The sequence below is a fragment of the Homalodisca vitripennis genome, chromosome 6 (assembly GCF_021130785.1).
Source record: "Homalodisca vitripennis isolate AUS2020 chromosome 6, UT_GWSS_2.1, whole genome shotgun sequence".
Classification (NCBI taxonomy): domain Eukaryota; kingdom Metazoa; phylum Arthropoda; class Insecta; order Hemiptera; family Cicadellidae; genus Homalodisca; species Homalodisca vitripennis.
The window spans coordinates 155137187-155164168 of NC_060212.1; the positions used below are offsets into that span (position 1 = coordinate 155137187).

General features: G+C 34.0%; 1 protein-coding gene across 1 annotated transcript in view; it reads left to right on the top strand.

Annotated features, from left to right (window-relative positions):
- Positions 1–14074: 14074 nt before the first annotated feature.
- The window catches only part of LOC124365036 (protein scarlet-like), a 155054-nt gene continuing 142146 nt past the window's right edge, over positions 14075–26982 (top strand). The window contains exon 1 of the mRNA XM_046820927.1: positions 14075–14181. Coding sequence (XP_046676883.1) covers positions 14168–14181 — 14 coding nt within the window. The 5' untranslated portion in view covers positions 14075–14167. The remainder of the gene's footprint in view (positions 14182–26982) is intronic.

Sequence of the window (26982 nt, forward strand, 5' to 3'; positions counted from 1 at the left end):
AGATGAAACGGGAGCAATGGCTTCTCGAGCGTACCAGAGCCTCTAATTGTCTGGAGCTCTTCACTTTTCATCTTCTGTGAAGTAGAAACCAGTTTCCTACGTTTGAAAACGTAAACAAAACGGTCCATTGTAACAGTCAAACTACACATCACTAACAATGTGTGAAACGCACCTAACCCCCTGACTGCCACGTCCGTGTTAACACGGACGATCCCACTTTGCATTCAACTGCCACGCCCGAGTTACCACATTCCGATCAGCTGTTTCGGTACACTACGCCAAACAGGCGTAAGATGATGCATACTGGCCTCTGGTAGTGTTTATTTGAACTACTGAAAATCAACAGTAGTGCTGTTTAATTACTATTACACTTTGGTGGTCAAATAAGAATTATTACGAATGCACACGGTGTGAAGTTTTACCTGGACGTTATAAACAGAACGTTAATTTTTTCTCTTTTTAAATTGTGTTTCTGATGATGCTACTGCAAATTTATTTTATTTTGATTATGGTTCAGTCGGTATGGCAGGAATTAGTATAGTAATGTTAAGGTTCTTTGACCAATTTATATTTGTCCGGAAGCATTGTTGTGAGTTAGGCAATCAGCAGTTTAACTATTCTGATAATTATGGTGAACGGTATGAGTATTCAATTTATGAATCACGATGTGACTTGACAAATCAGGAGATTCTGACGGCAGTTTGATAAATGGATCTATTGCTGAAGTCGATTACCGTTGGAAAACACATGCTACATTTGCGCTAACTGTGAAGCGGCTCTATGCTTGCCAAATAAACCCAGCAGAAAGCCAACATCGCCGTTTAAAAACCGGGCACTTAGAGGGAAAGAAAACGCATAAACAATAATGTGTGCTAGGTGACAAAGCTGTTTTAGTGGTTTCTACTAGTGCTTGTCCTTGTGGCGAGAGTGGAGGGTATCAGTGTAGCCAACTAAAGCTAACTGCCGGAGCGAAATGTCCCTCAGGCGTTAACCAGAAATCAGATAATATAGATAAAGCGTTCATTGGGAGGATGTGTAGTTGGTAGTTGTGCTGAGTGAAAATATTGAGTTTATTATCTCTATTGTTCTCTGATTCTACCTTCAACTCATCAATGATGCTTATGAACGTTCTTTTAAAGGCATAACTCAATTATTACATTATTTTTCCACGTGGATTCTTTTAAAGATTATAAAATTGTGCAATCATCTGTAACTTTCGTGTCAAAAGTACAGAAAGAATGGAAGTTAAGTTTTATGAAGCTTATATGACCATTGTAAAGGATGAAAGATTATAGATATACACATAACCTCTTTCAATTCACTAAATAAAGCTCCTATAGCATCCACAATCGTGTATTGTATTAAAAAAATAAAACATTCCTGTAATGTAAAATGTTGTGGTAAAATTGCTGTAGGTTAACAGACACGTTTCTGTGCGAGTAGATAAAAACGATTTAAACGATTTCATTTGACTCTATTCAAAGGGCGTTTGATTTAATAATGTAATTTAATGCTGAGTTTAAGCACAAACTAGAAATATTAGAGACAATTCAAAACAGAGAATCTTTCAGTGGAAGAGAAAGTTCCGGCCAATAACTATACAAGTGAAACACCAAAGGCGTTCCATACTCACAGTGGTGCCGGAGTTGTGAACTCTTAAAAGTAGTAGACATCTTGATCCTGATCATATCTTTTTTGACGTGACAACGTCTTAAATTAGGTTGCGGCTCGGAGTCACTCATGAAAAAGTGTAACGCCCGGTAACGTTACGATGCCCGTCCAGTGGGTCCGCCGCACGGGATCCGCACGGGATAAAGCAGATAACTGTGAGTCCGCCGCACGGGATAAAGCAGATAACTATGTTTATTCGTGAAAATGTGGAGTGCTTAGATTCGTCATTTACAACAACTACAACAATAAAGGTAAATAATTGTACACTGATATTTCATTATCGTAAACTATGATTGATTGATTAATTGTTAGATTGACACAAAAGTTGAGAAACTGAGTTTATAGGTTATGTCATACTATTGACAAATGTTGATAGTGTTAAGTAAATTATTAGTTTAAATCACTCTGCAATCAATCGTAATTCAGTCGATTGAGAAGAAACAGCGCGTATTGCTAGTCAAACATTTAAAATAACAAATTATAACCTCTAACCTGTCATAACAGTGCGACCAAACAAACGAACCAAACCGACCAATCACCACGCGCGGAGTTAAAATTTAACTGTGTTTAGCAAGAATTTCAAATTCCAATTTTAGTAAATGTTTTATTCAACTTTACCATTTACAATAACAAATTTTAATTAATTTCAAATTATGTACAATGTTTTAGTAAACAAAATATATTTCTATAGTTAAAATTTGTGCAATTCTTATTTTCATTCAAGTCCTTGTTCCTATTGTGCAATTTAATAATATTCATATCAATAAATATTCTACCGAGAAAAAGACGTTGTCACGTAAAATCTTCGCCCGTAAAACCGACTTTACAGGCAACCATAATTTTTTTTTCTTCAGATTCCAACGCTCACCTTATTTTTACGAAATAATTTAGTTTTTGAGTAAAAATGTAGTAAATTTGCAGTCTACATTGTAGTAACACGTAGCTAAAATAATTCAAAGTTTTCCAAAAATATATTATAGTGTATTTTGACTTCTATACTTTATCGTATTAAAAATAAAAATATTTAACTACTTTCTAATTAATTTATACGAATCTTCTTTTAATAAATCGTAGTTTTAATTTAAGCAAACATTTGAGAAATACAAAAATTTTCTTACTTGTTATAAATGTGCTCTTTTAACAGTATTAATTTTAAATTTCGCCTCCCCCCAAATATAGCTTTCTGAGCGTTAACACAGACTAGCATGTGCCTAAATACGGGCCTAGAAATCAGGTTACATCTTTATGATATATATATATATATATATATATATATATATATATATATATATATATATATATATATATATATATATGGGGAAGGAACCAAAAGGTGCGGGATATTTATCAATGAAAATAAATGACAGTTCTCATTAAAGATCATACAAAACTCCACCACAGACCCCTGAGGCGACAAACACCGTGGCTTCACGCGTGACTTTTACAACTCATATTGTTAACATTGGAGCCTTGGCATTTAGATTGATGGGAGAGAGAAATTTTGCTTTACTAATAGTAAGGGAGGACGTTTTCATTATTTTGAAAATAGTTCTATTCAAAATTATATTATTGAATTTTATAAAAACCAAGGAAACTGGGTTTAAAATGAATTAAAATTAAATGGCTATGAAAATGTAATGTAACTGTTTTAACTCTTTACTTGGCAGTACATAGTGAGTGTGTTACGTGAGGAGTCAATATCATAACTTTTTTACACATTTAGTTAACTTTGTTTATTATGGTTGTTTTCAGAATTAAATTCTCTACAATCTTTATTAGGAAAAACAATTTGTTTATTGGTCATTTAACAATGTTATTCGACATCAAACATTTAAGACGGTAATTTTGTTATTTGGCAAATTTCATACTTTTTCTCAAAAACTGTTCACACTACAACCTCTAGAGTGGTTTTATTTGATTTTTCAGGTGATTTTCTTTATACATCCATCTTATTTGAGTTAAAAAGTAAGAACAAAACTTTTCAGAATCACTTAATTTCACCAGGTGAACTGAAAACAAAGCAAAATCTTTCGCCAGCCATTACTCAGTTATGGAGCGTTTCCGGACCTATCTTTATATAACATTTTTTTCTTATTTTTAGCTCTATAATCACGTATTAAAATATTTTACCATATTTCTGACTCACCCTGTATATTACAACCAATTCTACAAGAAAGTTGAAATTAAAAATAAATAGCTTTAAATATTAATACTATTGTAATTACAATGCCAGTAACGATACAATAAGTATTAAAATAATAATTATAAATAATGACTAATAATAATAATAATGGATATGGATAGCAAAAGTAATATGATATCAAAAATAATAAATGTATAATAAAGATATTAATAGAGCACTGCATTAAATTTGTAATAAATAAATAACAAGTATATATTGAGAATTAATCAGATCGTAAAACAAAGGAAGTTTTGTTTTGCATACGGTGCCGTAATTAGGCTATCAAAATTAAATTTTGACTTTTAATTATAATGTTTTAATACGAATAATTACAACTTTAAAACGTGTTTTAAAATTTAGGCTGTTGAGTTCAGTACTACACAGGATTTTAATACTTACACACCAAAAACTTATTGGCGCAGGACATATGTTGTGAACATATGTTATACGATCAAAGTTATTCACGATTTAAAGTTATTTCTTTGTGTTATGTTCTTTCACTGAGAACAATCACAAACACTCATGTAGGGAATCAATTCCAAGCCATTGCTTAAGTAATTGAACATAAATTAACTTATGTAAAACGTGTAATCCTTGTAAACCAGAAACACAAGGAAATTGATTTAATTACTAAATGAATTAAGCATGTGCAGACTCCTTAGATGCTGGCTAAAGTGGATATAATAGTTCTCGGTGATATTGAATAAAAGTTCTTTAGACTGTCGCATTAATGGAATTCCTACATTTAAAAGTAACGTGAGCAAATCCAAGCAAAAGTTGTTGAATGATAGAATTAGTGGTTGGACTTGGTTACGGAATACTCCAGTGCTCTGCGCTTGTCCCTGTTATGTCTGTTTAATAGTAACACACTCTAATTATATATTATATGCTAGATAATTGCTAGTTTCTATAAAACATAACGCCATTATCTACGCTGTTGATACCACTTTTTACGTATTACTGAATATTTGTATGAGCTTCTTAAGGTATCCAGATCAATAATTATAGATGAATTAATATGGTTACAATAGAAGAAACCTGATTAATGGAAATGAAACAAAATACATTATTGAATAAATACAAATAATTACAATAAACTGGGTTAACCAGTTATTGTGCTAGCTAGTTAACCTCTTTACTTGGCAGTACACAGTGAGTATGTGGAGTTGTGGCACACAATTGGGGCAATAGACAATCAGGATAATGCATCTAAATATATACATATAATCATGGTTTTCTTCTAAAAAATGTCATGCTCCCTTGTTAATTTTTAACTTCGCATTGACTGCATTTCAAAGAGAATATCAGGGTAGTTCTGTATCCTGAAATATATCATTCTAAATTCCAAATAGGTACATAAAGTAGTATATTAATTACAGAATCGGAACCTTTTAAAACGTATGTACATTAGACAGAGTCCAATATCATGTGTACACGTAACGTCAACATGTTATCATAAACTGAGTAAAGATCTGACAAGTAATTCGACGCTATCAATACAATAGTTTACAACTAACTACTTATCTTGAATTATGACTCATTTAACACAAATTTACATTTAAAGTTCAATTATTTAATTTTTTTTATTTTAGTTATTTTAGTAATATAATTAGTATCTGTTTTGAGGTTATTTTTTCGTCACTCAAAGATTATTTATATTATGAATACATATTATAAGCTGCGAGCAAAATTAATCGCCCTCTGTCCTTCTGATATGTCCTTTATGTAATAAACTATTTATTAATCATGCATTCATTTACTTGTAATAATACACGGTTTTGTTACTAGAACATTTCAAAACGGTAACTGCGAAGTTGAAGATAAATTAATGTAAAATAACCAATGGACTAACGGATTGGGAAAGGAACCGGAAGGCGCGGGATATTTATCAATGAAAATAAATTAGAGGTCTCATGAAAAGATCATTCAAAACTCCACCACAGACCCCTGAGGCGACAAACACCGTGCCTTTCACGCGTGAATTTTACAACTCATATTGTTTACATTGGAGCCTTGACATTTAGATTGAAGGGACAGGGAAATTTTGCTTTACTAATAGTAAGGGAGGACATTTTCAATTATTTAAAAAAACTCCTATTCAAAATTATTAATATTATTGAATTTCATAAAAAAACCTAGGAAACTGGGTTTAAAAGCGAATTAAAAGTAAATGGCTAAGAAAGTGTAATGTAACTGTTTTAACTCTTTACTTGGCAGTACATAGTGAGTGTGTCGAGTTGTGGCACACAATTAGGGCAATAGTCAATCAGGGTGATATATCTAAATGGATACATTGCTATGTAAAGGGTTAACCAGTTATTGTGCTAGCTAGTTTAACTCTTTACTTGGCAGTACATAGTGAGTGTGTCGAGTTGTGGCACACAATTAGGGCAATAGTCAATCAGGGTGATATATCTAAATAGATACATTGCTATGTAAAGGGTTAACCAGTTATTGTGCTAGCTAGTTTAACTCTTTACTTGGCAGTACATAGTGAGTGTGGTGAGTTGTGGCACACAATTAGGGCAATAGTCAATCAGGGTGATATATCTAAATAGATACATTGCTATGTAAAGGGTTAACCAGTTATTGTGCTAGCTAGTTTAACTCTTTACTTGACAGTACATAGTGAGTGTGTCGAGTTGTGGCACACAATTAGGGCAATAGTCAATCAGGGTGATATATCTAAATAGATACATTGCTATGTAAAGGGTTAACCAGTTATTGTGCTAGCTAGTTTAACTCTTTACTTGGCAGTACATAGTGAGTGTGTCGAGTTGTGGCACACAATTAGGGCAATAGTCAATCAGGGTGATATATCTAAATAGATACATTGCTATGTAAAGGTTTAACCCAGTTATTGTGCTAGCTAGTTTAACTCTTTACTTGGCAGTACATAGTGAGTGTGTCGAGTTGTGGCACACAATTAGGGCAATAGTCAATCAGGGTGATATATCTAAATAGATACATTGCTATGTAAAGGGTTAACCAGTTATTGTGCTAGCTAGTTTAACTCTTTACTTGGCAGTACATAGTGAGTGTGTCGAGTTGTGGCACACAATTAGGGCAATAGTCAATCAGGGTGATATATCTAAATAGATACATTGCTATGTAAAGGTTTACCCAGTTATTGTGCTAGCTAGTTTAACTCTTTACTTGGCAGTACATAGTGAGTGTGTCGAGTTGTGGCACACAATTAGGGCAATAGTCAATCAGGGTGATATATCTAAATAGATACATTGCTATGTAAAGGTTTACCCAGTTATTGTGCTAGCTAGTTTAACTCTTTACTTGGCAGTACATAGTGAGTGTGTCGAGTTGTGGCACACAATTAGGGCAATAGTCAATCAGGGTGATATATCTAAATAGATACATTGCTATGTAAAGGTTAACCAGTTATTGTGCTAGCTAGTTTAACTCTTTACTTGACAGTACATAGTGAGTGTGTCGAGTTGTGGCACACAATTAGGGCAATAGTCAATCAGGGTGATATATCTAAATAGATACATTGCTATGTAAAGGTTTACCCAGTTATTGTGCTAGCTAGTTTAACTCTTTACTTGGCAGTACATAGTGAGTGTGTCGAGTTGTGGCACACAATTAGGGCAATAGTCAATCAGGGTGATATATCTAAATAGATACATTGCTATGTAAAGGGTTAACCAGTTATTGTGCTAGCTAGTTTAACTCTTTACTTGGCAGTACATAGTGAGTGTGTCGAGTTGTGGCACACAATTAGGGCAATAGTCAATCAGGGTGATATATCTAAATAGATACATTGCTATGTAAAGGTTTACCCAGTTATTGTGCTAGCTAGTTTAACTCTTTACTTGACAGTACATAGTGAGTGTGTCGAGTTGTGGCACACAATTAGGGCAATAGTCAATCAGGGTGATATATCTAAATAGATACATTGCTATGTAAAGGTTTACCCAGTTATTGTGCTAGCTAGTTTAACTCTTTACTTGACAGTACATAGTGAGTGTGTCGAGTTGTGGCACACAATTAGGGCAATAGTCAATCAGGGTGATATATCTAAATAGATACATTGCTATGTAAAGGTTTACCCAGTTATTGTGCTAGCTAGTTTAACTCTTTACTTGGCAGTACATAGTGAGTGTGTCGAGTTGTGGCACACAATTAGGGCAATAGTCAATCAGGGTGATATATCTAAATAGATACATTGCTATGTAAAGGTTTACCCAGTTATTGTGCTAGCTAGTTTAACTCTTTACTTGGCAGTACATAGTGAGTGTGTCGAGTTGTGGCACACAATTAGGGCAATAGTCAATCAGGGTGATATATCTAAATAGATACATTGCTATGTAAAGGGTTAACCCAGTTATTGTGCTAGCTAGTTTAACTCTTTACTTGACAGTACATAGTGAGTGTGTCGAGTTGTGGCACACAATTAGGGCAATAGTCAATCAGGGTGATATATCTAAATAGATACATTGCTATGTAAAGGTTTAACCAGTTATTGTGCTAGCTAGTTTAACTCTTTACTTGACAGTACATAGTGAGTGTGTCGAGTTGTGGCACACAATTAGGGCAATAGTCAATCAGGGTGATATATCTAAATAGATACATTGCTATGTAAAGGTTTACCCAGTTATTGTGCTAGCTAGTTTAACTCTTTACTTGGACAGTACATAGTGAGTGTGTCGAGTTGTGGCACACAATTAGGGCAATAGTCAATCAGGGTGATATATCTAAATAGATACATAGCTATGTAAAGGTTTACCCAGTTATTGTGCTAGCTAGTTTAACTCTTTACTTGACAGTACATAGTGAGTGTGTCGAGTTGTGGCACACAATTAGGGCAATAGTCAATCAGGGTGATATATCTAAATAGATACATTAGCTATGTAAAGGTTTACCCAGTTATTGTGCTAGCTAGTTTAACTCTTTACTTGACAGTACATAGTGAGTGTGTCGAGTTGTGGCACACAATTAGGGCAATAGTCAATCAGGGTGATATATCTAAATAGATACATTAGCTATGTAAAGGTTTACCCAGTTATTGTGCTAGCTAGTTTAACTCTTTACTTGACAGTACATAGTGAGTGTGTCGAGTTGTGGCACACAATTAGGGCAATAGTCAATCAGGGTGATATATCTAAATAGATACATAGCTATGTAAAGGTTTACCCAGTTATTGTGCTAGCTAGTTTAACTCTTTACTTGGCAGTACATAGTGAGTGTGTCGAGTTGTGGCACACAATTAGGGCAATAGTCAATCAGGGTGATATATCTAAATAGATACATAGCTATGTAAAGGTTTACCCAGTTATTGTGCTAGCTAGTTTAACTCTTTACTTGACAGTACATAGTGAGTGTGTCGAGTTGTGGCACACAATTGGGGCAATAGTCAATCAGGGTGATATATCTAAATAGATACATTGCTATGTAAAGGTTTAACCCAGTTATTGTGCTAGCTAGTTTAACTCTTTACTTGACAGTACATAGTGAGTGTGTCGAGTTGTGGCACACAATTGGGGCAATAGACAATCAGGGTGATATATCTAAATAGATACATTGCTATGTAAAGGTTTACCCAGTTATTGTGCTAGCTAGTTTAACTCTTTACTTGACAGTACATAGTGAGTGTGTCGAGTTGTGGCACACAATTGGGGCAATAGACAATCAGGGTGATATATCTAAATGGATACATTGCTATGTAAAGGTTTACCCAGTTATTGTGCTAGCTAGTTTAACTCTTTACTTGGCAGTACATAGTGAGTGTGTCGAGTTGTGGCACACAATTGGGGCAATAGACAATCAGGGTGATATATCTAAATGGATACATTGCTATGTAAAGGTTTACCCAGTTATTGTGCTAGCTAGTTTAACTCTTTACTTGACAGTACATAGTGAGTGTGTCGAGTTGTGGCACACAATTGGGGCAATAGTCAATCAGGGTGATATATCTAAATAGATACATTGCTATGTAAAGGTTTACCCAGTTATTGTGCTAGCTAGTTTAACTCTTTACTTGACAGTACATAGTGAGTGTGTCGAGTTGTGGCACACAATTGGGGCAATAGTCAATCAGGGTGATATATCTAAATAGATACATTGCTATGTAAAGGTTTACCCAGTTATTTGTGCTAGCTAGTTTAACTCTTTACTTGACAGTACATAGTGAGTGTGTCGAGTTGTGGCACACAATTGGGGCAATAGTCAATCAGGGTGATATATCTAAATAGATACATTGCTATGTAAAGGTTTACCCAGTTATTGTGCTAGCTAGTTTAACTCTTTACTTGGACAGTACACAGTGAGTGTGTCGAGTTGTGGCACACAATTAGGGCAATAGTCAATCAGGGTGATATATCTAAATAGATACATTGCTATGTAAAGGTTTACCCAGTTATTGTGCTAGCTAGTTTAACTCTTTACTTGACAGTACATAGTGAGTGTGTCGAGTTGTGGCACACAATTGGGGCAATAGACAATCAGGGTGATATATCTAAATGGATACATTGCTATGTAAAGGTTTACCCAGTTATTGTGCTAGCTAGTTTAACTCTTTACTTGACAGTACATAGTGAGTGTGTCGAGTTGTGGCACACAATTGGGGCAATAGACAATCAGGGTGATATATCTAAATAGATACATTGCTATGTAAAGGTTTACCCAGTTATTGTGCTAGCTAGTTTAACTCTTTACTTGACAGTACATAGTGAGTGTGTCGAGTTGTGGCACACAATTAGGGCAATAGACAATCAGGGTGATATATCTAAATAGATACATTGCTATGTAAAGGTTTACCCAGTTATTGTGCTAGCTAGTTTAACTCTTTACTTGGCAGTACATAGTGAGTGTGTCGAGTTGTGGCGCACAATTAGGGCAATAGTCAATCAGGGTGATATATCTAAATAGATACATTGCTATGTAAAGGTTTACCCAGTTATTGTGCTAGCTAGTTTAACTCTTTACTTGACAGTACATAGTGAGTGTGTCGAGTTGTGGCACACAATTGGGGCAATAGACAATCAGGGTGATATATCTAAATAGATACATAGCTATGTAAAGGTTTACCCAGTTATTGTGCTAGCTAGTTTAACTCTTTACTTGACAGTACATAGTGAGTGTGTCGAGTTGTGGCGCACAATTGGGGCAATAGTCAATCAGGGTGATATATCTAAATAGATACATTGCTATGTAAAGGTTTACCCAGTTATTGTGCTAGCTAGTTTAACTCTTTACTTGACAGTACACAGTGAGTGTGTCGAGTTGTGGCACACAATTAGGGCAATAGTCAATCAGGGTGATATATCTAAATAGATACATTGCTATGTAAAGGTTTACCCAGTTATTGTGCTAGCTAGTTTAACTCTTTACTTGACAGTACACAGTGAGTGTGTCGAGTTGTGGCACACAATTAGGGCAATAGTCAATCAGGGTGATATATCTAAATAGATACATTGCTATGTAAAGGTTTACCCAGTTATTGTGCTAGCTAGTTTAACTCTTTACTTGACAGTACACAGTGAGTGTGTCGAGTTGTGGCACACAATTGGGGCAATAGTCAATCAGGGTGATATATCTAAATGGATACATTGCTATGTAAAGGTTTACCCAGTTATTGTGCTAGCTAGTTTAACTCTTTACTTGACAGTACATAGTGAGTGTGTCGAGTTGTGGCACACAATTGGGGCAATAGACAATCAGGGTGATATATCTAAATAGATACATAGCTATGTAAAGGTTTACCCAGTTATTGTGCTAGCTAGTTTAACTCTTTACTTGACAGTACATAGTGAGTGTGTCGAGTTGTGGCACACAATTAGGGCAATAGTCAATCAGGGTGATATATCTAAATAGATACATAGCTATGTAAAGGTTTACCCAGTTATTGTGCTAGCTAGTTTAACTCTTTACTTGACAGTACACAGTGAGTGTGTCGAGTTGTGGCACACAATTGGGGCAATAGTCAATCAGGGTGATATATCTAAATAGATACATTGCTATGTAAAGGTTTACCCAGTTATTGTGCTAGCTAGTTTAACTCTTTACTTGGCAGTACACAGTGAGTGTGTCGAGTTGTGGCACACAATTGGGGCAATAGTCAATCAGGGTGATATATCTAAATAGATACATTGCTATGTAAAGGTTTACCCAGTTATTGTGCTAGCTAGTTTAACTCTTTACTTGGCAGTACACAGTGAGTATGTGGAGTTGTGGCGCACAATTGGGGCAATAGTCAATCAGGGTGATATATCTAAATAGATACATTGCTATGTAAAGGTTTACCCAGTTATTGTGCTAGCTAGTTTAACTCTTTACTTGGCTGTACACAGTGAGTATGTGGAGTTGTGGCACACAATTGGGGCAATAGTCAATCAGGGTGATATATCTAAATAGATACATTGCTATGTAAAGAGTTTAACCCAGTTATTGTGCTAGCTAGTTTAACTCTTTACTTGGCAGTACACAGTGAGTGTGTCGAGTTGTGGCGCACAATTGGGGCAATAGACAATCAGGGTGATGTATCTAAATAGATACATTTATATGTAAAGGTTTACCCAGTTATTGTGCTAGCTAGTTTAACTCTTTACTTGACAGTACACAGTGAGTATGTTGAGTTGTGGCGTACAATCGTGGCAATGGACAATTCGGGTTTCCTATGTAAAGGTTTAATAGTGCTATAAAACAGTTAGCATAAGCTACCCTATTTAAGCTGGGCAAGAGCTGTAAAAATTCATTTATGAATATACTATTCTTATAAAATTAAATCACGAAATATTAACGTTTTTGGGGGACTATTTAAATGTTTTAATAATACTTTTGTGATTATTTTGATGTTTTCAGCATGAAAAGTTTTGAAGTGTTTTAAGTGGCTTCCATTTTAATCCTATTGAATTTTGTATTTATTATACAATAGAAATATTATATAATATTATTATAAATTATATAATACAAATATATATATATATATATATATATATATATATATATATATATACTATAACTTCGTTACTTTGTTTTAACAAATTACGATTTTCTTACCGTCCACATTGTACTCAGTTTCAATGCTTCAATGTAGACCTTGCATATTTTAAGTAGGTTTCTTCAAATAATATGCATACTAACAGGCAAAAACTAAGCGTTTTCAACCAAAATTTAACATAAGAGTATTTTAGTTTTACAGCGTATATAGTTATGTTTTTACACAAGCACAAGCTTTAAAATAACCGATAAGAGTTCGGAAATATTGTGTATCACTACAATATCGTATGTGACAAATACAAAACTGAAAAGGGAAATTTTCATTTTTACGACAGGTAAAATGAATGTAGAGGATCAGATGAGGAAAACTTGCCGTTATTTGCAGCGTTATTACTCAAGAGCGAAGGCGGTCTGAGCAGTGCCTTTGGCGACCACGTGTCCCGCCGTTGTTGAGTTCCAAGTTACCCAGCACTTTTGCTTCAACAACTGGCAGTGCTGTTATTTCTCAGCAGTTGTTTTTATTTTAAAATACTGATTCCTTCTAATAGTTTCACGGAGAATTAATTAACTCATCTTTTACACATAACGATTATTTTTAAATGTTGATTTCGTAAAAATTATTAAAAATATCTAACACGAACCAATAGTGTAAGTACTCAAAACATAATTTTGTCTTTAACTTAAACTACACACATCTAAGAATCTTGCCTTCATTAAATTTCACCATTGATACAACAACGTTAAAAATCGTAAACGATATTTATTGTAAGTGATTTAATTACTTTTGCTCATTGTAAAATAAGCTATATATGATGTAAACAAAATAAGAAGACATCGACTGTACATGTATGTTAAGTAAACAATTCAAACTCATAGTCCTATATTAGTACAAGATTAATTTTCCATATCGACAGTTTAGTCCTTACGCTTACGAGGTGTTATGACTATCATTCAATTTTAACGGTTTAGAGAGCATCAACATTGCGTTCTTTAAATATTACTTCAAAGCTAGGGCAATATATTTCAAGCATATCATGTGTAAGTAATGTTTCGACGCAGCATGAATAGGAAAACGTAAATGTTAACAATAATATTGAAATATATTCGGGTATGCGTTAACTATAACTAATTATTGTAATAACCCACCTTGTATTATATTCAGTGATGTCGGTGCCATACTGTGCAGAGTCGTTGTCACCGGTACAACCAGGGAGTGACAAATAATATCAGTTACGATGTCACCGACACCAAAATATCGCACTACTCCAGCTAGATCGCCAGTCTAGTGGACCCGCGCGTGCGCGTGTGAAGCCTCGAACTACAGTGCTCCTGAACAGTGCCTCCTCTCACTGCCCCGAGATGCAGTCGTCTACGTAAGTAGCTGAAAGATTTTATTTCATTTTTTCATTTAAACATTTAATTTTTAATTTTAAACTTTATTTATAGTTTTTAGAATATTATATATCCGACCTAAAGGCTCTCTTAAATAAAAATTTGAAAATAATATAATAGATTGAGGCGTCATACTATGAATCATAAGTTATATAATTAAATTCAAAACGAAAAATAAAACTGCTTACGCAGATTTTTAGTATGAAAAAGAATACGTAAGCTACGTTTGGGACACAATTAGCATTACCGTTTGTAACATTACGCAAATCAAACAAATAGTAATGTTGTGCCCCGAGGGAACATACCACTGTTATGGTTACTATTTTAACCAATTTAAATTTTTGATTGGAAGTAAATGTTTGGGTAGTTATAATATACTATAAGATGTTGTAACATTACTTACTTCAAATTGCTTCCTTTTTTAGTTTCAAATCCAAAATTGTAAATATGGTGATATAAGAAAGGTGATACAATTCACTACGCGCTTAAATCGTGTTTAAACAGGAATAAACATTTAAAATTACGCTAATTTTCAATAATTACTTTATACTATCCTGGCCGTAACATATGATATAATTAAAAAAATTAAATGGTTTTGTTGTAATTCTCTTAGCAGCTTAGTATACGTTCATTATTTTTTATTTCATCCCTTTATCTAAAGTACACACAATTCAACAATGATTAATGATGGTGTTGATAACGCAAAAGAACTTTTTGATTGTTGAAACCATTATCGTTTTTAATGTTTTGATAAACGACAGTTGAAAACTATCAAATATATTAGTCCGCGTTGAAATGACCAAAGTTTGGAAAAATACGAAGAAATATATACTTCTTTTAATTTAGTCATTGTTTTACTTTTTCCCCGTTCTACAATTCTAATGCAGATAGTTTTGCGTTCAGAGATAGTTTTGCGTTCAGGTTTTTACTTTTATCTTGAAATACGTAACATCCTGTTTCAATTCTTATCAAATGACAAGAGAAGCACAGGCGTAAATCACACCATCATGTACACACATGGCGCTTTTGAAATGTAAATAACATGTCTTTTTTGGCACAGTCGGGGTAAAAGTAGGTATGTTTGGCTTTTATCGAGTAATATCACACTGAAGACGTATAATTAATGCTGAAGATTAGTTTGTACGAAGGTGTTCCTGGACAACACTTTGATATCGTGTTTCAAAAGTATTCGTGATCCTTGGTTAAAAACGAGAATTTTTATAGGTCATAATTTAGATAGAAAAAATATTTAATAGGTATAAAGGCGTTTAAATTATGGTATTTGATACCCCCTTTGTATGTTGTGGTTACAATCAGTTATAAAACAGTGTTCAATCGTATTTTATCATACAAATCTCAAGAGTTGCAAAACATCGCAATAGGTAATAATATACTAAAGGTGTTCGAGAGGTGTTTTGTCTACACACGAGAATTCAAAAACCCCTTTTCAATATTTTATTGTATTCGTTATGTAATAAGACTTATATTTGCTACGGGCTTCGCCCCAGGCCCACGTTCGGGTGTTAGGTTACCCTAGGCTCGTACTCAGACCGGTTTTTTCGGAAATTTTTACCGGGGCCCGGGCTCACGGGCCCTGTCCTCGCCAAACGTCTATTTGAAGGGCCAAGGTGGCAGAAAATGATGGGTATCGGCCGAATATCTTTTTCGAGGTCGCCAAAGCTGAGTGCGGAGCCTGAGTTGACTATGTGTTATATTAATCAAGGGATTAAGTTAACCAGAGGGTTACACTCAACAGCCGGGGATGTAACATTTTCTAAAATGTTGGAAAGTGTAATATATAATGAAAATAAGAAAACTTTACCAATGGTCGTGGCTAAATAAATCGTTTCAGAAGTTAAATATTGTGGCAATATTCAATCGCGAATTTCTGTTATTTTTCATACTCTTATTTATATTCTATATTTTGTACGTAGTTCTAAATTTATAAAAGCGGGAGTGTAAACACATAAAAAGACAACTATTTTAAATTAATAGAAAAGGTATAATGACAGTTATCGTAAATAATCCAAGAAACATAACTAAAACATCGAAAAGGGTCCGAAAAACTTATAAGGACAGTTATCGTCAATGACCCAAAAACATATATGGACTAGTGGACTAAATAGCCCAAAAACGTATAAGGACTATTGTTGTAAATAACCCAAAACTATATTAGAACTGTTGTTGTAAATAACCAAAACACGTTTAAGGACTGTTGTCGTAAACAGGAGCGGCGTTAGGGTAGGGCGCGGTTGGGCGACCGCCCAGGGGCGCCGGACGAAAAGGGGCGCCAGTAGCCTTTTTTCGTATGTAATTGAATTGCAGTTAGGGGGCGCCGAAGAAATCTCGCCCAGGGCGCTAGTAGCGCTATAACCGGCACTGGTTGTAAATAAACAAAAAACGTATGGCTGTTGTTGTAAATAACCCAAAAACCTATAAGGACTGTTGTTGTAAATGACCCAAAAACATAAAAGGACTATTGGTGTAAATAACCCAAAACTACATAAGAACTGTTGTTGTAAATAACCAAAACACGTACAAGGACTGTTGTTGTAAATAATAAAAAACGTATAAGGACTATTGTTGTAAATAACCAAAAACATATAATTACTGTTGTTGTAAATAACCAAAAACGTAAAAGGACTGTTGTTGTAAATAACCAAAAACATATAATTACTATTGTTGTAAATAACCAAAAACTTATAAGGAATTTTGTTGTAAATAACCAAAAACGTATAAGGACTTTTGTTGTAAATGCATCAAAGACGTACGAGGACACTACTTGTCGTAAATATCTCCAGAAGAATATAAGAGCAATATTCGTAAGTGAGATAAGAATCTTATAAGGTCAGTTATCGTAAATGACCCAATAAAGGTAAAAGGAATGTTACTGTATATAACCCAGAAACGAATACGGTCTGTTATTGTTATAACCTAACTACTCGTAATAAAGAGTGTTATTGTAAATGATCCTACGATTAAAAAACAGTTTACATTGATCATTATTGTTAATCATAAAATTCTTGACTAAAGGTAGTAGGTATGACCTCTACTGAGACCTCAATCGGGTTTCAAATTTTTACTTTATACTCCAATTTTTATTCTCATCTTTTTAAATATTTTTTCTTTTTCTACTCCTCGCATTGTTTTGACAACAATGCGTAACAGGTAAGTTACAATCTTTTCCCTCCAATTAAATTCCTAAACCTGCGGGCATGCCAAATTTTAACTTTTTACGTTTCCTAGTAAACTATTATTTAAGACAATCAAAGGAGTACCATTATACTGACATTATTAATTATACGGATTACTTTATACATCAAATATAAAAAAAAACTTTTAAATTAAAAAAAAACTATACGATAACTAACTAAGCAGTATGTAAAATCTGCATAAACGCTTACGCTTATGTAAATGAAGGCCTGTGACTAAACAGACCATAACTTACGTTACCTTGTGCTTTCCCAGCGAGCGTGCTGGCTCTTACAAGGAGGAAGCATTATCATACTAACGATTTGAAATGTGCTTTATATCAAGCACGTGATAATAGCTCAACAGTAATTTATAATGCTATCCTTGTTCACATAAACGACCTATCTAACTATCGTAAAACATAACAACTGCAACTGCCACTTAAATTGTGATTATCTATAGATCTAAAACCATTTTGGAAATAAAATGCATCTAGTTGTCCTCACGAGGGCACACTAATAGGTGGGTTTTACCTGCCACTTAAACCTGCACTGGGCACAGCAACAGCCGGTGTGTATTTCATCTGGACAAAACTCTGATATCTAGGAGCGGTAAATCACAAACCGTAAATGTGTAAATAATGGGACAAAAATGGCTGATCGAAAGGTCAATTTTACTGTGGAGGATGACTGTAGGAGTTAGTGGGGCTCCCTTAATTTTAAAGGTTCTTCAGAGCCTCCGGTCTTCCCTTCACGCTTTGATTGGAAAAGGGTGGAACATAACTAAATTCTCTTTTTTAAGATGATAGATTGAGATAGTGCCCATTATCCCTCCTTATGGGATCTCAAAAGCAGGCGTCCTCTCCTCACAACTTTACAAACTCTGCAACATTAGTAGCAGCACAAAGGCACCGTTTAGGAGTAAATGCAATAGGGAACTTCTTCATCATCTTGTCATAGGTGAAACAATAAAAATGCTAACCTTTACCCTATCGCACTGTGGGGTTAATCCAGCGAACTAAAAATAATGAAAATAAACTAAGCTATAATGAAATGTAATTTACATAATTACTGAATACAACCACTCCTGGGCTATTTTTTGAAAGGAAAACAATTTGTACTGTATACAGATAGGTTTCTATAAACATGCAGAGGTACACCGCAGAGTAACTGAGTTACAGATTTATTTACACAAATGATTTTCGCCTCCGCAAATTTGGGAAAATTAAGAAAGTAGGATTTTTGCCGAGTTTGCTGGAAAATGGAAAACAAACTATTTTGGTAAGAAATAGATTATAACGGCATTCCAATATAGGAAGGGCATTTGTACCGAAATTTTAGCGAAGTGTTTTGATTGGAGTAACCGCAAATTCGTGGTTGTGGCTCGTGATGTGAACAGGTGTCAGGATCCCAAAGTGAACCGGTCTAACTAAACCGCAAAGACATAAAAAGCAATATGGGAATTTGGAGCCTTACAGTGAATAAAGGCTTTGGGGTTGTTAATTCTGTGACGCATAATTCATCCTGGAGTTTTTCAAGCATTTCTGAGATATTCAAGATGGCGTATCAGAGTGCTAGAAAACACCTTAGATTGATATGCAGACTATTGTTCAAACAATGATTGTTGAATGAGTCTATACACACGAAACTGTGGTTTGAGCGTAGATAGTTCACATTAGGAGCCAGTGAAGTGCCAAAAATAGACCGGAAAGTAGAGCCTAAAGGTGTTCCTCCTGACTCATCATTGCGGTACCCAAGATGAACCACTTCAGTGATTACGTCAAGCGTGCCACACATTTGGAACAAAGTATAAAGCAATCAATTAAGTTGTTAATTGTGTAGTGGTTTCCGGTCGATTGGTTAAACCTGGTCCAATGTTACCCCATGAAAATATTTATTGTGCCAGGAAATTCCAGTCTCATGTTATGGGTCTTTTCCAATGGCATATTCAATAGTTTTAATGCAGTTTTGCTTCATTTGCGATTTTGATGAGCAATATATAATGTCTGAGGTACGTGTTACATAATACATATATACGCTTTGTTTAAATAAACTGATTTGCCGTGTTTCGAGTTTCCGTTTTTCAAAAGTGGGATCTCAACAATAATATTTTCTTTAATGAAACATACAGAATTGCAAAGTCGGTTTTATATTGTTTTCACATCAATGTATATATGAACAGGTCCTGATTGAACGCAGATGGTTAAAATTGGGAACAACTGTTGGGTTCTAGAAATTGGACTGGACAGGAAAAACATTCCTTAGAGCGGCTCAAGATACTCCTAATGGCCCTGGCAGGAGCAGGTTCGCGGAATTGATAAAATTCGGACTGTATAATTTATATATTTTGGTTAAATAACCACTTCTTTTGTCTAGAGATACTGGTATCAATTATTGATATACTAAACCTTGGATTTCAATTAACACATCAGTGGAACTCGAGAAAGGTGTTCGCCGGTATACATTAGTAATAGAAGGATATTTGCAGTGAACACTTGTTTTCTACAGAGCCACTCGGATCCTGGACCACTATGAAGGATAAGGCTTGATTTAATTAATACATTTCGGCGTTGAAAAAGTTACGCAATTTATATGGTTTCAGAAAAGATATTATTGTGGCACATTTCTATAAGTACTTAAAGTAACGCTCAAAGTTACAATTAAAGGAATTTAGCAAGCAGTGCATTTTCACTCGATAATTTACCGGATGGGCACGTTTATTTACGAAATTGAGTTCAAAAAAGGACCTAGTGTCGCCAAATAATAAAATATTCATATTTATTTCCTAAAATGTAAATCTCACAAAGTAAGCACAGTATACTTTTTAGATATAAGTAAATAAATAAGTATGTATGAACCAGTATAATGTAAGAATATGCTTATAAAGTAAAAGAGGGCTTTTAAAGTAAAACCTATATAGAAATTCTATCACTGAAAATTGTTTTCGCGTTGCAGCACCAATATAACTATCAAAACTAAAACGATATATAATTTTGTGTTGCACAAACATCATGAGAGAATGTAATATAACTATATCAACACATAAATAAATATATCAATAATTGTAAAACTTAATGTTAGGTATATTTTAGTGATATTTTGATATATTTTCCTGATATTAATATCCACACCAAACAAACTACGGTATATATTATAAAAAGAATCATCCGACCAATAATCAAGTACATAACACTCCTTGCATTGCTCTGGGAGTGCCGATGGCCGAGTGGTCTAAGACGTTGGACTTTGGACTTTGGGTCTGAGTTAGAGATAGCGCAGGTTCGAATCCTGTCTGTGACCGTTGCACTTTTTATCAGTACCATCGACCGTATAAAAAATTTTAAACCTTGTACTGTATCGACTCTCCCCCTTATTCTGTTTGATAAGATCCTCGCACAGGCCAGTGGCCCATGAGGACGGGCAGAATAAGGCATAAAAGGAGATCGGCTTCTCCTTTAAAAAAAAGGAAAGGAAAGGAGTGGTGCTGCAATTAAAGAGTGCAAAACAAGTTTTCACTGCAATTATCCTTGTATTGCTATTGCATACTGGCGAACACCTTTCTCGCGTCCCACTAATGTGTTACTGTAACTGCTGAGTTCGTTCTCTATAAAATGCGTATTTTAACAGCTTAATACATTTCTTTCAAGTGTTTGTAAACATTAAATAGTAATTTTTTATTTATGTTACTAGAAAACTGTTTAATACAATTTTTCTTATCTTAATGGAAATAAACTATTTCTCAACGTTGTTGATTTTAATGAATTGAATATTATTCTTGAACCTGGATAATGGTAGGCACCATTTTGCTACTTCTGCACACATGCACATGTAAAATGTTTATTATATATTTATTATAGTATATACTATTATATATTTTATTTTTTAGTACAAAACCAGGAACATTTATATACAGTTTGCTTATTTTTACTTTTTTTAATAGTAAAACAAAAATATGCTAAAGTAAATCCTAATGAAAATAGTAAAATCTTTTAATTACTTTTCTAAACATACAGGATATCCTATAAAGGTTTTTTATATAAAACATAAAAAAATATGCTTTTCCAAAATCTTTTTACTTTTTTTAGAAAATAGGTAGGGAAATGTGTTTTAACAAAAAAGTGACATATTGACATTATAACATTTTTAGATATTTTCTGTACGCTAATTATATTTTGAGTCCTTATCTATATTATAGAGCAATTTTAGAAAATTATATATATATAATACAGGCTTATATAATTATGTATATATACAGGCTTTAATGTAAAAAAGTTTTGTTGCAAATCCTTAGAAGTGTTTTTTCTATACAATTTTTGAAAAACACACTATATACTGTCAGAAAATGCTTCAAATGAAGTAAATTTATTATAATAAACATCTCATTGTCTTAGTTCACCTGTCTTATTTACTAGCTTAATAATGTCACTAAAGTTTTACCTGATAAATGAATCACAAATAAAACCATTGTTCACCGTATAGTTTATACATATAAGCTTAGAATTCTGAAATACAAGTTTAAAATATACAATGAGTAATGCCGGTGCATCACTATGGCGGCTACTCCTCTAAAAGAATTCTCTTCCTCTCTAAATTATATAGTTTGTTCACAAAAATACACTTATAATTTACTTACAAAAATAGTATATAGTACATACTCGAGTCACTCACTAGTCTTTGCAAAAAAACTCTACACCTCTTTTCTAGGCCTTCAACTCTCAGAACCCTTAGAAACAATGACTGCCTAGCCATTCCTTCTCACAGAACAGCCTTTTTCCAAAAGCATCCCATATATAACCACACCATCTTCTATAATAAACTTCCTTCAAACTAAAATCGGAAGCAAGCCTAGATGAGTTTAAAAATATTTTAAAGGAAATTTTAATAGAGTATTATTGTGTTGACGATTTTATAAAAGATAAGACATTTTAGTTGCTAAGTTTGCACAATACCATTGTATATAAAATATGTTTAAGGCGTTTGCTATGCATTTATATGTTTTTATGGCAATAAAGATATTTGAGTTTGAGTTTTTTATCGTTTAATACTAACAAAATTCTGATAACATTTTAAAGAAATGTCGCAAAGAATGGTTACGTCGAAGGTTTTCCTTCGCAACATATAGCAATAAACAGATATTTGAAGCAGATGAGCTTGTAGAGAAAGAAATTCTGAACGCAGGTTTATAGCCACACTCATTCCTACACGAAATTTCCTGTGGCAAAAGTACAGGGCAAAAATCTCGTTTTTAGCGTTCTCTGGAAATGCACGTGGAGACACCGTAAACCAACATTTGTATTGCAAATTTAGAATTGTTGTGCATATTTATCACGCATTATTATTTAATAACCTATAGATCAGTTGTGAAATATTAATTTCATATAATATTTATCTTAATTAAGTCTTATATTCGATAGCAAAAGTTTGATTAAAAAGATGACTGCCAAATCAGTGACTGACCAGTCGTTCAACATCGCAGAAACATTCTTAGCGACTAGTCACTAGTCGTCTAACAGATGGAGGGTTAATCTCAGATATTTTTACAAAGTAAAATAAAAGTAAAACTGTCAAAGCATCAGTCCGCATTGTGTAACAAGTGATTGTGACGTCCACCACGCTACTCAGTTATTGGGGTGGGGGGGGGGAAGGAGACAGGCAGTTTCCTCTCCTTCCATAATCCACGCTCTCTCTCGCCTCTCCTCTATCAAGTCACGATCTGTAACGACCGCATATATCAGGAGGCCCTGATAGCCTATCGAGCCGACTGAGCCTTCGAGAGCGAACGAAGCCTGTTTTTGCAGTAGATTTGTTTTTATTTGAATTTTTCTGGATCTCACATATTGAAATATCGCTAATAGCACACGGAAAGGAACTAAAACATTTGTACTGAACTAAAAAGACGTAACGGAACTTCAACTTCTTAGCTAAACGCGTTTTTTACTAATTACTTGTTGCCCATAATGTTAAATTAATCATATCCATATCATAATCATGTTATATCATAGTTCATTAACCATATAATTAAGAAACAAGGTAGGAATAAGCCGCATATAATAATAATAATAAGCCACTCGCAAGGGTTGTATGCAAAACTTCAACCCTGTAGCTTACTTCATTAGACTGCATGTGTTACTATTTTATTTGGGAAAATTTTATGTTATTGTACTCAGTTTGTGTACAAATTTCTGAATTCTGCGGTTCCGTCGTTTCCATCATTGTTACCTATAAGACCAATTTAAAAATGATCGTTAAAAGACAGAAATTAACATTTTCAGGTCCCTCGAGTCATAGGCTTTGCTAACAACCACTAAATGTTTTAATCCCACTCAGTTCATTTAACCTTTTTTTATTTAGTGTTATTTTTATATAAATATTACTCATGCCTACGATCAGGTTATGCTGCCGTTGTATGCAAGCCTTCATGTTCTCCATACCGTTAATTCATAGTAAATGTTCCTATCCTTTTCAATGGTTTTCTGTCTAAGTTTAAATAATTCTTTTTATGTATTGTTTTATTCAACATCAACTAATGTCAAATGAAGGTATAATTTATTGATTGTGTTTATTAGATTTTGCAAGTGGTGTGTTTGTTAATGTGATGGGTCACATATTTGGCCTAAGCGTTAACACATATAACCAACATACATCTAACTTTGCCCAACGTAAAATTGCATGTAAATTGTGGAGAATAATTAGTTCCTTGTTTCTTATACTAACCCAACACGACTTTCCTGACCCTTTTAGTCCTCCAACTCCAATTCTGGAATGTCTGTAGAGACCTTTTAAGTTCTGGCTTCATGTTGTTCTAGGGGACTTCATATGGAGCCCTTTTCGTAAGAAAAGGAAAAAAATAACAATAAATATAATACACGCTGATTGCCCAACAAGCAATGGTAGACTAATAATGTGTTCAATATGCTAAACAGTCTAGGTAGACAACAGTCACTGAAAAATAAAATAAAAATCTGTTACTGGTTTATAAAGATTTGTCGATTAACTCTAAAACTGAAATTGATTTATCAACCATTATTTTATATATGTAATATTTACCATTCCCTCACATCTTACATTCACATGAATGAACTATTTTTTAATTTAAAGTATCGTTATATACCAAAAGTAAAACCCCAAACAAAGGAAATAAACAATCACGTAAACTAAAAAACTAGTGTAATGTTCAAAGCAATAAACCTCCCAGTTATTCGTGTAACAGTAACAAAAATTTAGATATGACTTATATACAACCAAATCCAATTTAAGTTTGCGCTCACCAGATGAATTTAAAGCTTCAGTTTAATATATAATAATTTCTTGCCTTTAGCGTAGGTGACTCCATTAGCCAGTTTTAACCTATAATGGTGTACAATTAATCATCATTTTTATTATTAGCCATAGCAATTTATATGTTTTTCATGAGAGTTGTGTTTTAACTGAACTTTTTGTACCACGTGTTGCGTAACAGACTTCGCTTAGGTTCATTGCAAAACTTCAAGTCCATATACTTATTAAACTATTACCAGATAGAACAGACAATAATACGGTAAAAGAATTCTTACATACCCCGACAAATAAAAGAGAAATTGCATTCGCCTACTAAGTGGCCCAAAGACGCTCAGCCAACTTTCATGGTTGAATATGATGTTGATCATAGAACTCATTCTTGTGTATGTAGGAATGAAGTTTCATGTTAAATTCAAGTTTACAGATGAAATCTTTTCCGAGATACCTTACACATAATACATTCAACTTTTGTTCATTAAATTAGGTATTACAAAAGTATAATAAAATTCCACACATCAAGTAAGTCACCATAAATGAAGTTGGATGTGTTGGGATAATTAGACTACAGATACTAATATGTCAAATGTTAAAATCTCCCACAAGTTTGCCATAACGGTCACCCACAAGAGCAATGACATGCACTAAAATTTAACTCCTTGTTCCTCATATAAAATTTGAAGCTTCATGCTAAATGTCAAGTTAGGCCAGTTCTTTTTCGAGATATCATGCGGACAGTCAGACAGAAAAGCTCCACAAGTGATGTTTACGCTCAGCCAATAACAGAACATAATGAACAATAGACCGTTGAACATAGAGACACCTCGTAGTTGGGAATAGATATTCAATCAATTTATGAAATCCCACGTCCAAGAAGATTCTGGTGGATTGTAAAACTTTGCCAGCCATTGCCTTTAAACAGAACTGTGATTATAGTTTTTTTTAACTTGCCACCTTCTTGAAATATCGCTTTATCTTTATGACTTTTCATTCCACTATAAAGTGATATTGTATGATAAAAATAGGACAAAATTGGATACCATTCAAAAAGGAGAAGTTGATGTTGTGAGACCGGTCTAATTGACTTCTACGCTCCGTAAGTGTGGCGAATATTGCAACTACGAATAGGAGACGAAAGCTGCAGACAGTGTATTCTGCTACCGGATGTGTTGAAAACCGGATACGAAATGGCTTCACGATCATGTTACCCCTGTCAATGTCTCGTTCTCCGAAATAAAACGTAACGTCGATAAACCAACACACACACACACAAACACACACACACACACACACACACACACACACACACACACACACACACACACACACAACACACACACACACACACACACACACACACACACACACACACACACCACACACACACACTGTTGGTCAGACCTAGCCGAGAACGTCCTCGTCGAGTTTCTAACCAAAATACGAGACTAATTAACCGATATTGTCTGTCTGAGCAAATTAAACTTTCTTGCAAATGAAAATTAATTTATAACAACCAAGGATACAACATTTGTTATAATTATTTGACGTACGTTTAAAAATATAGGCTATAGTTGTAAAAAATATTTCTTTATAAATAGAACTTTTATAAATACAGTTTCTTCCAACTCTATGTAAACCAATTCAGTGGCGTAACTACAGGGGATGAGGTGATAGAACCCCTTCCGAAAAATAATAAAATTATTACTGACAAAATTTATGTATTCTTTTAATAATCTAATGCGTTTTCAGGCTCATCTAAAAGTTTAATTAATTGATCTGAATTTTGTAACAAATTTTATTTAATTCTTGTAATTTTCTATGTATATTATCCAAATAACAACAAAGCATAAGTATTTAGAGAAATAACATTAAGAAATAACCAGTATATTTATTTAACAATAACAGCACGTATGTATAAGTAAGTATAAAAAATAAAGCCTGACGTCAATAACAGCAACAGAGACTCAATAACAAGCAATAAAGGCGTAATAAATTGTACATAACAGAGGAAGCGTGACAATACAATTTAATAAGACAAGCAATAACAAGACAGGTGGGCATGAACAATATTTTTAATATCTAGAGGCTCTTAAATTAATTCTCCTAAGGCACTATTGAAAGCTACTATCGACACCACGAAGAAGTACACGTGGGTAACAAGGTCGCTGCTCACCTCAGGAAACTAGAGACGCCGCCGTAATAAGCGTTGTTGGTTGGCTCAAATCTCCTTTGAAAGATTGTCTTTGATCAGTTCCCTCGAGGAGTCACAAGTGGAATGTTGCTTAGAAGATTTAGACAGTCAAGCATGACATTAAC